Source organism: Cervus elaphus, chromosome 15 (assembly GCF_910594005.1).
Source record: "Cervus elaphus chromosome 15, mCerEla1.1, whole genome shotgun sequence".
In the NCBI taxonomy this organism is placed as follows: domain Eukaryota; kingdom Metazoa; phylum Chordata; class Mammalia; order Artiodactyla; family Cervidae; genus Cervus; species Cervus elaphus.
The window spans coordinates 77,911,867-77,924,299 of NC_057829.1; the positions used below are offsets into that span (position 1 = coordinate 77,911,867).

General features: G+C 37.0%; 1 protein-coding gene across 3 annotated transcripts in view; it reads left to right on the forward strand.

Moving 5' to 3' along the window:
• The window catches only part of ATRNL1 (attractin like 1), a 744,737-nt gene that overhangs the window by 28,497 nt on the left and 703,807 nt on the right, over positions 1-12,433 (forward strand). For all 3 annotated transcript variants that reach the window (XM_043926138.1, XM_043926139.1, XM_043926140.1), the window contains exons 2-4: positions 5,086-5,169; positions 6,454-6,567; positions 11,363-11,491. In XM_043926138.1, coding sequence (XP_043782073.1) covers positions 5,086-5,169; positions 6,454-6,567; positions 11,363-11,491 — 327 coding nt within the window. The remainder of the gene's footprint in view (positions 1-5,085; positions 5,170-6,453; positions 6,568-11,362; positions 11,492-12,433) is intronic.

Here is a 12,433-nt window from a genome sequence, read left to right on the forward strand (position 1 = left end):
CTGGAAAGCTCTACCTGTGAAATTTACTGTGGTTCCTTACAGGATTCCGGGGAAAGCTGTTGACGGAGGGGTGTCTCCCTGGAGGTGCTCCTCTGCAGAACTACCTGAGGGGAAGTGCTGGGGGCGGCTGTTGGCGGCTGGGTGCTGGCGGCCATCAGGCACTGTAGGAGTCTAGTGCTGCAGAAGCCAGCAAGGGGCAGAAGCTTGTTGAGTGAGTCCATTGGAACCAAGGAGGCAGATCTCTTTCCTCCTGAAGTCTCCAGTGTGCTCTGTTGAGAAAGCCTGCAGGCTTAGTGTCCTGCCATCTGGAAAAAAAATTGTTCAAAGGGCCTAGATCCATTTTCACAGAGTAGGCAAAATTTTGAAGTAGGAGTCAATGGATAACTGATACAGTCTGCCTTTTAATTAGTCAGCTTCTTCTGTATGCATCCTTCTAAACACATATGAACTCCCCAACAACCAACAAAGCTGTGTTTCTACCTAAGAATATATACTTTTTCTAAGTGAAGAAGTTCTCATCTTTTGTCCAAAACAAGGAAACAGTTTCCGGAATCATTGTATCCATCACTGGTTGTATTACTTGGTCTTCATGTTCAGACAAAGGCATACATTAACTAAAGTCTAAACTGTAAAGTTAACTTACAACAACTTGTAAATAAAAATGTGGAGGAAAGAGAAGATGTGGGTGTGTTTGTATCAAATAGACACTATTCAAAGCTGTTAGGATACTTATTTAATGTGTTCAGTTCAGTTCAGTCACTTAGTCATGTCTGACTCTTTGTGACCCCATGAACTGCAGCACACTAGGCTTCCCTGTCCATCACCAACTCCTGGAGCTTACTCAAACTTATGTCCATAGATTCAGTGATACCATCCAACCATCTCATCATCTGTCATCCCTTTCTCCTCCTGCCTTCAGTCTTTCCCAGCATCAGGGTCTGTTTCAGTGAGTCAGTTCTTCGCATCAGGTGGCCAAAGTATTGGAGGGAGTTTCAGCTTCAGCATCAATCTTTCCAGTGAATATTCAGGACTGATTTCCTTTAGGATCGAACCTTTAGGATGGTTCCATCTCTTTGCAGCCCAAGGGACTCTCAAGAGTCTTCTCCAACACCACAGTTCAAAAGCATCAGTTCTTTGGTACTCAGCTTTCTTTATGGTCCAACTCTCACATCCATACATGACTACTGGAAAAACTATAGCTTTGACTAGACGGACCTTTGTTGGCAAAGTAATGTCTCTGCTTTTTAGTATGCTGTCTAGGTTGGTCGTAGCTTTTCTTCTAAGAAGCAAGCACCTTTTAATTTCATGGCTTCTTTCACCATGTGCAGTGATTTTGGAGCCCCCCAAAATAAAGTCTGTCAATGTTTCCATTATTTCCCCATCTATTTGCCATGAGGTGATGGGACCAGATGCCATGATCTTAGTTTTCTGAATATTGAGTTTTAAGCCAACTTTTTCATTCTCCTCTTTTACTTCCATTAAGAAGCTGTTTAGTTCTTCTTAACTTTCTGCCATAAGAGTGGTGTCATCTGCATATCTGAGGTTATTAATATTTCTCCCAACAATCTTGATTCCAGCTTGTGCTTCATCCAGTTCAGCATTTCTCATGATGTACTCTGCATATAAGTTAAATAAGCAGGGTGACAACATACAGCCTTAATGTACTCCTTTCCCAATTTGGAACCAGTCTGTTGTTCCATGTCCAGTTCTAACTGTTGCTTCTTTACCTGCGTAGAGATTTCTCAGGATGCAGGTCAGGTGGTCTGATATTCCCATCTCTTCAAGAATTTTCCACAGTTTGTTGTGATCCACATAGTCAAACACTTTGGCATAGTCAATAAAGCAGAAGTAGATGTTTTTCTGGAACTCTCTTGCTTTTTCTGTGATCCAACAGATGTTTGCAATTTGATTTCTGGTTCCTCTGCCTTTTTTAAACCCAGTTTGAACATCTGGAAGTTCACGATTCATGTACTGTTGAAGCCTGGCTTGGAGAATTTTGAGCATTACTTTGCTAGTGTGTGAGATGAGTGCCATTGTGCAGTAGTTTGAGCATTCTTTGGCATTGCCTTTCTTTGGAGTTGGAATGAAAATTGACCTTTTCTAGTCCTGTGGCCACTGCTGAGTTTTCCAAATTTGCTGGCATATGAGTGCAGCACTTTCACAGCATCATCTTTTAGGATTTGAAATAGCTCAACTGGAATTCTGTCACCTCCACTAGCTTTGTTCGTAGTCATGCTTTCTAAGGCCCACTTGACTTTGCATTCCAGGATGTCTGGCTTTAGGTGAGTGATCACACCCTCATGGTTATCTGGGTTTAATGTGTTATTTAATGTGTTATTTAATGTGTTAAAAGACCATAATTGATGTCTGTGATTTTGTTTTTCCTGTCCCCATTCCATATTTCTCCTGCCCTTAGCTAGGATCTGATCTCCTCGGAGTTTTACTTGGTGGAGTGATCCACACTTAATGGGTTGAACCCTCAATCATCCTACTGTAGTCTGGATATTTTCTTATGGACCTGTCTTCTGGATTGCTCATCCTGTTTTTAGCTGTGTTTAATATGTTTAATGCAATGAACAAGAACTTGGGCAAACTCCGGGAGATGGTGAGGGACAGGAAGGCCTGGCGTGCTGCAGTCCATGGAGTCACAAAGAGTCAGACACGACTGGATGACTGAACAACAACAACAATGTGTTGTTAAAACTGTCCATCAGATTCTTAATTTTGATTAATATAGTTTTCATAATTAGAATTTCCATTATTTTTCAAACATACTGTTACTTTTTATGGCTTCAATTAAATGCCAAAATTTTAACTCTTGTCTGTTGTCTTTTTGAAGTTAGTAAATCATGTTTATTATGTAGGGCACATCTGATGTTCTCCACATATTAGGAATTCTTCAGATCTCTTTCTGAAGCTGTTCTGTTGGTTGTTATTTTGTTGTCTTCTATCTTCATATACCTGATTATCTTTGATTATAGTAGACATCTTATTTGAAAAATTACTGCTAGAAATAAGTTGAGGGCTGGGATCATGTTATCTTTTTATAGAGAACGTTTTTGTATCTTCTGTTAGGAGACTTGGCCTGATACTCGATGGCCTATAGCCCACCAGGCTCCTCTGTCCACAGGGTTTTCCAGGTAAGAATACTGGAATGGGTTGCTATTTCCTTCTCCAAATAGTAGTTCTAGTCTCACCTTAAGCCAGTGGTAGGTCTTGGAGTTTTCTGCCATCCTGATGACTTGTAGTTGGGTTACAGTCCATGCAGATTTCGTTTCTGGTACATCTTCACCCTACTAGCAAATCATCATGTCCTAGATCAGAGTGCCATGTTGTTTATTTGAGCCCTTACTTTTGTAGGTTATTGCTTCTGACGTTTGTCCCCCTCTCTCCTTGAGGCTACTAAAAGCACTCTCTGCCTTTTGGCAGTCTCTAATAAATAGATGAAATTCTCCATAACAAAAGTCACTCTGCATGCCCAGTTCTTAAAGAATTTGCAACTTCTGGACCTTGGCTTAGTAGATCTTACCATTCTGTTACTTATAAGATTTAACAATTGTTCTTTTATCTTTTTAAGTTATCTTCAGTGGAAGTTTGAATTACTTCATTTGGAGCTATTGGAAGTGACAAATCAGGACAAGTTATTTAACCTGTTAAAAATGTACTTCAGTTTTCTTATCTGTAGTATGGGATTAATAATGTTTACTATTTCTTGGTGTTTTTGAGATTTTTAAGTGAGGTAACATTGTGAGCTTACACTAACACCTGATACATAGGAAATTTAGTGTTAGATTAATTTGAGAACACTGGAGTTTTCCAAGCATGAATTAGCCCCTTTTTTTGCCCAAAGTAATTTGCAGGGATTATGAAAGATTTATAAGTAACATTTATATTTATTAACCTTTATGTCAATGCTGGTTTAGGTAAATGAAGCTTTTTTTCCCCCCTAATGTTTTTAATACTCACTGCTATAAGGAGAATTTAATATTGTCTTAAACTAGATAATGACCCTGATAACTTTGTGTACATGTATATATATGTGTGTGTGTGTGTGTATCTATATGTGAATGTATAAAGACTGATGAGCCCCAGGGTGTGTTTCTGTGTATATGTGTGTGTGAGCTAATTTGATTCAGTCATGTCCAACTCTTTGCCACCCTGTGGACTGTAGCCCGCCAGGCTCCTCTGGCCATGGGATTCTCAAGGCAAGAATACTAGAGTGGGTTCCCATGCCTTCCTCCAGGGGATCTTCCCTACCCAGGAATCAAACCTGCGTATCTTATGTCTCTTGCACTGGCAGGCGGATTCTTTACCACTAGTGCCATGTGGGAAGCCCGTGTGTATCTATATGCCTATATAAATATATAAAGGCTAAATGGAAAGATATCTTTATTTAAAACATTGTCTTTTCTTGATAAAATAAGTGGGCTGGAGCTAAGGAGAACAACATGAAGTAGAATTGGGTTATTCTTTAAATATTTTAAAAGTCTGAAAATCTGAAGCTTTTCTAATTTTCTTTTTTGTGTTTAAAATAGAGGATAATTTAAAAAAACCCTTGATTTACCCTATTTTTAAAATTGAATTCTTGGACTAGGTATAAAATAGGTAAAAGAAAATAATAAAAACAGGTAGCAGAATTCAGTAAAGTCTGGTGATAGCTACTTTGCAACCTTGCTGCATGAAAAACAAATAGAGCTAACAGTGTAAACTCCCCCCAAAGTACTAGGTACATATACTATTTCTCTACTCCGTAGATCTGCATCTTTCAAAGTGCGTTTTATCTTTTTTTTGCCTCCATCTAATTTTTGTGCAGAGGAAGTGTTACTGAATTCATTATGCATCAGCATGGAACCCATCTGTATAATGTTCAGTCTTTCAATGTGTTTCTCCAGTTTGTGAAATGAAACAATCATATAAAAACTTAAAGAAATTAAAAAACAAGTTTTTTTGAGATTTAGAGAGATAAACGGCAATTTGAAAATTTTCTTAAGTTGTAAACAAATTCTCCTTTTTGGAAGCTTGGATTAGTGTCTTTAAATGTTTTATGCTATTATAGGTAATCATTTTTGTAATTTTGTTTTCTAGGTTAACAGAACCTTCTGGATATTTAACAGATGGTCCAATTAACTATAAATATAAAACTAAATGTACATGGCTAATTGAAGGCTAGTAAGTATACAATTTGGGTTAAATTAATTTATTCTGCAGTGATAAATGCTTACCAGTATAAAACATTATAAAGGTATAACAGCTTCAAAGTTACATATTCTGTTGCTTATTGTTGGAAAATATTATTCATTATATTTTAAAATGGGATTTATAAATTTTAGATATCATATTTAATATAAATTACAATACCCTTGTTTAATTTTTGAATATATTTTATTTTTAAGTTCTGTCACTATGGCATTAAATAAAGTATGCATTTTTGGCTTATTTTAAATAGCTTGTTATAGAATTTGAAGACGCCATAGAAAGTATAAAAATATTCCATGCTGAATTATGCCATTTGTTCATAGTGTTCATCGTTTTAGTTCTAAAGGTGTTAAAAAAAGAACATTTTCTAAAAGAGTTAATTGTCCTTTTGGAGGCATTTTTCAGTAATTAAGTTGTGACTGAATTTATCTATTTAAACACATGAATGAATCATAGATGAATTGATATTAGTTGTTTTTGAACTGTTTTATGATTTTTAAAGAGTCTGGAAAACTGGGTATTTTTTTTTTGTTGTTACTTGTGAAACAGATCACCAGCCCAGGTGGGATGCATGAGACAAGTGCTCGGGCCTGGTGCACTGGGAAGACCCAGAGGAATCGGGTGGAGAGGGAGGTGGGAGGGGGGATCGGGATTGGGAATACATGTAAATCCATGGCTGATTCATATCAATGTATGACAAACCCACTGGAAAAAAAAAAAAAAAGATTTTTTAAAACTTTAGAGTTATTAATTACCTTTGTACCTATGGTCTCCTTTATTTGTTAACAAATGGCGTGTATCATACTGAGATGTTTTGATTAAATTTGAAGACCTTATTAGTACCTGTAGTTAAAGGTTGATAGAAATAAGAATAGTCTTGAGTGCTGAATTTAAAAATCAACTTTATTTAAGTACAATTTGCATATAATGAAATACATCTGTATTAAGTGTACAGGTCAATAAAATTTCAATAAAGTTTACAGTTTATGTATCTTTACCTTAATTAAGACATAGTACATTTCTTGTTGATTAAATTTTTAGAAAAGGATGATGCATGCCTATGGCTGGTTAATAGATTTTGAAGTTGTATGTCTTTTTTACAAATTGTATATGACTGCTTATCAATCTTTTATACTGAAGACTTAGGGATTTATAGCTAAATTTATGTAAATAGATTTTTAATAAAATACTGTAAGATTTCTTCAGATCATGCTTTACTATTACATATTAATTTTAAAATTTTTTAATTTTTTTCAGTCCAAATGCAGTGTTAAGATTAAGATTCAATCATTTTGCTACAGAATGTAGCTGGGATCATATGTATGTTTATGATGGAGATTCAATATATGCACCTTTAATAGCTGTACTTAGGTGAGTAGTTTTGTTTAATTGGTGAACTTATAGTCAGTTGTAGAAAAGTAACTGTGTAGTTTATTAATTTTAAATATATACTCATCTGTACTTCAAAAATAAATTTAGCATAGATATTGGTGGCTAAATTTCAAAGCTGGTATAAGACTGTTGATACTATGTCAACTTAGGTGTATGTATAATAATGTAAACATTGATATAACAAAGATAAATAAGTACTGTCTCAGAAATATAGATTTATTTATAAATATCTTTTATTCTTTCTATACATAGTTCATATTTTTAAAATGAATTGTATATGTTTTCAAAACTGCCTATATGGATAGATTAACGTGAGTTCTAACTGAGAAAGAAATTAATAGATGTGTTTTTTTTTTTAAGAAAATGAAAATTTATTTTTTCTGGCTTTATTGAGATATAATTGACATATTGTATAAGTTTAAATTTTATAACATGATTATATATATATATATGAACATACATTTATATGGTGTGTGTGCTCAGTCGCTCCGTCTTATCTTTTTGTGACCCCATGGACCGTAGCCTGCCAGGCTCCTCTGTCCATGGAATTTTCCAGGCAAGAATACTGGAGTGAGTTGCCATTTCCTTCTCTGGGAATAGACATATATTTTATTTTATTTTTTTAGACATATATTTTATAGTTGTTTTTTATTTTAGAGAAATTATAAATTTTAAATTCTGTAAAAAAAAAGGTTAAGTTATATTTTATGTAGTGGTTTAATAAAGGTGTTTGCATTAGTTCTCACAGTTTGGAAATTTTGGTTGCTTCAAAATATCTTATTGTTAGATAGTCAGACTTAATTTAAAAATTTTAAAATCACAGCATTTTCAGGATCAATTTAAAAGTCTTTTTTATGTTTAATGTGTATGTACATTATTATGAAATGTTTTATGAACAGAAGAAAATATATTAGAAAAAATTTTGAGCATATAGGATAGGTTTTGTGTACAATTTAACTAGCATGATTGTTGTGTTATTCATTACGCTATTCCTTACTTCTGTTGTTTATGCAGTCTCTTTTTTTAAAAAATAAGTTTATTTATTTATTCTTTTGTCTGTGCGGGGTCTTCATTGCTGTAGAAGCTGCTCTCCAGCTGTGTGCATGGGCTTCTCATTGTGGCGTCTCATGTTGCAGAGCATGGGCGCTAGGAGGCACAGCCTTCAGTAGCTGGGGCTCATGCGCTCAGTACTTGGGCTCCTGGCTCCCAAGCACAAAGTCAGTAGGTGTGACGCATGAGCTTAGTTGCCCCAGGGCATGTGGGATCTTCCCTGACCAGGCATCGAACCCAAGTCTCCTGCATGGGCAGGCAGATTCTTTACCACTGAGCTGCAAGGGATGCCCTACCCAGTGTCTCTTATATGTTTTGTCATTGTTACAAATTTAAACATGGGTAAAAACTTACTGTTCCCTTTAACTTTTTATTTTACTTTTCTTTTTACTATTTATGTTGTAGTTATTCTGTTTTAACAGGAATGCAAATTATTATTTTTTTTTGGACAAACAAGTAAGAAATTGTATTTTGGAATGACTGTTTTAAAGTGACTCTTTTGGACCTTAGACACTTACTCTGTGACATTGCTATTGCTCAAGACACTTTTAGAACTTAATTTTTGAGTTGTTTGAAAGTTATTTAAAGGATATTCTTGAGTAACCCTTAATCTAAGAGCAGTAGATAGAAAATGGAGCAGAGCTTTGTGAATAATTACACTGTAAGATATATTTTTTTGCAACAGTTAGATAAGATCCTAGGTTCATACATTTATTTTTAGCAATTTAGATATAACTGTTTTCATTCCTATATCTTTGTCTACATTTGCTGACTGTCATTTAGATGTGTGCCTTTTTATTTGTGTTTCTAGTAGTTGTGATGACTTTCTGTTAATTAACAGTGATTCATTAACGCTCTTACCAACCATTTCTTTGATACTAAAGGAAACTTTTGTTAGATAATTAGCAGGATGGGATTCAGTATGACCATGAAGGTGGAACCAGTGAGTTTTCATTAGCAAGTGTTTCTATTAGCTATCCTGAGGGAGATAGAAAGTTCATGTTTATTAAATATCCACTTGATTCTCAGCACTGTACCAGACAGTTTAAATGTCATCCCGTCCTCATAAGGATACTGTAGAAGTGCTGTTAGCCCCCGTTTATTGTTGAGAGAATTGAGCCCCAGAGAAATCAAGTCTTACTTCTAATAGACGGTAGAGCCAGGATTAAGACTTGCTAGTCTCCTGACTTAAAGCTTATACTGTTTGTACTTCACTTTAGTAAGAATTCAGAATTTAAACGTTTGAATTATTCCAGTTGTATGAGTATTTATTGTTCAACAAACGTTTGATAACCTACCCAGTTCCAGAGACTACGGTAAGCCTGGAGGATGAAGTAAGGCACAGGCCACTGCAGACACCAGCTACCTGAAGCTGGGTCAGACTTCATAGGTTAAGTGCCCAGCCCTCCCCCAAACTGCCCTCACTTCAGACACCAGCTGCAAGTTCAGGGGTGCCCAGGCCACCAGCACCAGGACCAGCTGGTTACAAATTGAGAGGTGCCGTAACCTCTCAGGTTCAGTCATTAACTAGATAACTCACAGAACTCAGGAAAGCACTGTACTTATGATTATAGTTTTATTCCAAATTATAAAAACCAGGACCAGTCAGATGATGAGACACATAGGGTGAGATCTCGGAGCATCACAGATGCTTACTTACTGTGTCCTTACTTAGTCGTGTCCGACTCTTTGCGACCCCATGGGTTGTAGCCCACCAGGCTTCTCTGTCCATGGGATTCTCCAGGCAAGATCACTGGACTGGGTTGCCATTTCCTCCTCCGGGGGGTCTTCCCAACTCAGGGAGTGAACCCAGGTCTGCTACGTTGCAGACAGATTCTTTACTATCTGAACAACCAGGGAAGCCCAAGAATACTGGAGTTAGGTAGCCTGTACCTTCTTCAGGGGAACTTTCCGACCCAGGAATCTAACCAGGGTCTCCTGCATTGCAGGTGGATTCTTTACCAGCTGAGCTACCAGGGAAACTCTCTGTGTCCTTAGGACAGATGTTATCCTCCCAATGTATCAGTGTGTATCAGGATGCTCTCCTGAGTTATAGGTTTCCAGAGTTAATTGGGAATTGCGTTTCGTACGCTTGATTAAATCATTGGCCACATGGTCAAACTCAGTCTCTAGCCCCATTCTGACTCTGGAAGTCAGGTGGATTTCTTGTGGCTTAAAGCTCCGACACATTAATCAGTCACATGGTTGGTCTTTCTGGTGTGGGCAGCTCCCATCCTGAGTCACCTCTAGCATAACTCTGAGCCCACAGTGGATAACAGAGACATTCTTGTCAGTTGGGAAATGCCAAGGTTTTGGAGGCTGCATCACCACACAGTCGCTGTGCCCTGTGAATGACATGTAAACAGACTTTTTAAACATAACAAGTGTTATAATCAGATTATAAAAAGAGTGCTGTATGATTTCAGAAGTAGCTAATTCTTCATGGTGTCTTTCATTGTCAGTAGAAGAGTGAAGACAAAGTGTGGGGATTAGATAGGACATTCTAGATGGAGAAAAGGATACAGTTCAGTTCAGTCGCTCAGTCGTGTCCGACTCTTTGTGACCCCATGGACTGCAGGATGCCAGGCTTCCCTGTCCATCACCAACTCCTGGAGCTTGCTCAAACTCTTGTCCATTGAGTCGGTGATGCCATCCAACCATCTCATCCTGTGTTGTCCCCTTCCTGCCTTTAATCTTTTCCAGCATCAGGGTCTTTTTCAATGAGTCAGTTCTTCTCATCAGGTGGCCAAAGTATTGGAGTTTCAGCTTCAACATCAGTCCTTCCAATGAATATTCAGGACTGATCTCCTTCAGGATGGACTGGTTGGATCTCCTTGCAGTCCAAGGGACTCTCAAGAGTCTTCTTCAACACCACAGTTGAAAAGCATCAATTTTTTAGTGCTCAGTTTTCTTTATGGTCCAACTTTCACATCCATACACGACTACTGAAAAAAACATAGTTTGACTAGACTGACCTTTGTTGGCAAAGTAATGTCTCTGCTTTTTAATATGCTATCTAGGTTTGTCATAGCTTTTCTTCCAAGGAGCAAGCATCTTTTAACTTCATGGCTGCAGTCACCATCTGCAGTGATTTTGGAGCCCAAGAAAATAAAAGTAGTATTGCTTTGGGTAGTGTGGACATTTTAACCATATTAGTTCTTCCCAGGTGGCTCAGTGGTGAAGAATCTGCCTTTCCGTGCAGTAGATGCAGACTGATATCTGGATCGGAAAGATCCCCTGGAGAAGGAAATGGCAACTGCTCTAGTATTCTTGCCTGGGAAATCCCACGCACAGGGGGCCTGGCGGGCTACAGTCTATGGGTTCCAAAGAGTCAGACACGACTTAGCAGCTAAGCAACAACAGTTCTTTCCCAAGGTGTCTTTAAATGAAGGTTTGCTTATAACTTAAGTAAAAGAGCACCCTATGGTCTTTTGAGAGGATGGACAAGAGGGCAAAGGGGAGAAATGGGACATTACAGTCTCGTGTTGAGAGGAGAGAAAGGAGTGTGGTGGCCTGAGAGTAGATGGTAGTCTGTCAGCAGAAGCAGCAGAGCTCAACGGTGAGAAATGACTAGGAACTCATTTTAGATTTATTCTTCTTGTTGCCCATTGTAATATATAATAGATAGTTAATGATTATGACAGGAATATTTTGAAGGAGTCTTGTGTGATTAATAGTCATGTGTACATTAATATACACAGTGCGCAACTTTGCTGTCTTTCAGTGGTTTGATAGTTCCTGAAATACGGGGAAATGAAACTGTGCCTGAAGTCGTTACAACATCTGGCTATGCACTGTTACATTTTTTTAGTGACGCTGCGTATAATCTAACTGGTTTCAACATTTTTTACTCGTAAGTATTTTTTTAAAAAATTGATATTGTAATAATGATTGTTATAATTTGACATAAAAGAGTTTGTTGTTTGTTTGTGTAAATGTCTTATGTGCCAGGAGTCGGCTAGGGTGTTAAATTCCAAAATATACAGCATCTCTTCCTAAGTTACATAAGATTTTTAATAATATGATCCCCCAAATACTGTCAGCTTGTATTAGGATAATTTGTAAGCCTCAGGGCACCGTGGTAACAAGTTAGGTTTGGCTGAAATAATTACAAAATTAAAAATCGTTGGGAAATGATTAAGTAAAGAAATACATACTTAGTGTAACTTTAAGTCACAAATGTTCAGGATTTCAGGGAGCTGTCCTTTGCCCCTCTGTGCTCCAAGATATTTTATACCTAATCTGAAGAATGAAGAGAGCTACATTTTCATAGTCCGTCTTATTGCAGAAACTGTGCTGAATGCTTTATGTACAATAAGATTCTTTAATTCTCTTCACATCAGTTCTGTCAAGTGAGTATTTTCCCCATTTTACACATGAGAAAATTGAGGCTTAGGAGATAAGATAAGTGGCTATATACCACTGTCTCTTTAAAATTAGAAAAATAATATTTCTGAGTGTCTCTTATTTCTAACTCTCTATGCAAATTTTTGTAGAAGTCCAAGGGTGAAGTGAATTAGCCAGAGATGCTTTTGGTTGTTTTCATTAGCAATGACCACAGAAGAATTTGATACAGTTTTTTATTTGTTTGTTTTCTTCAGGAATGTAGAAAATGATAACCGAGCATTTTTCATGAGGAATAAAACATCCTAAATATCCTTGAATCAGCAATTTGTTATAGAATTTGTTTATATCAAGCATGTACACAAGGGAGAATAAATATACAGTAAAATATAATCAGTTAGGGAGGCTTAAAATAAAATCTGATAAACACCTTTTAACGTCCACCACAGTG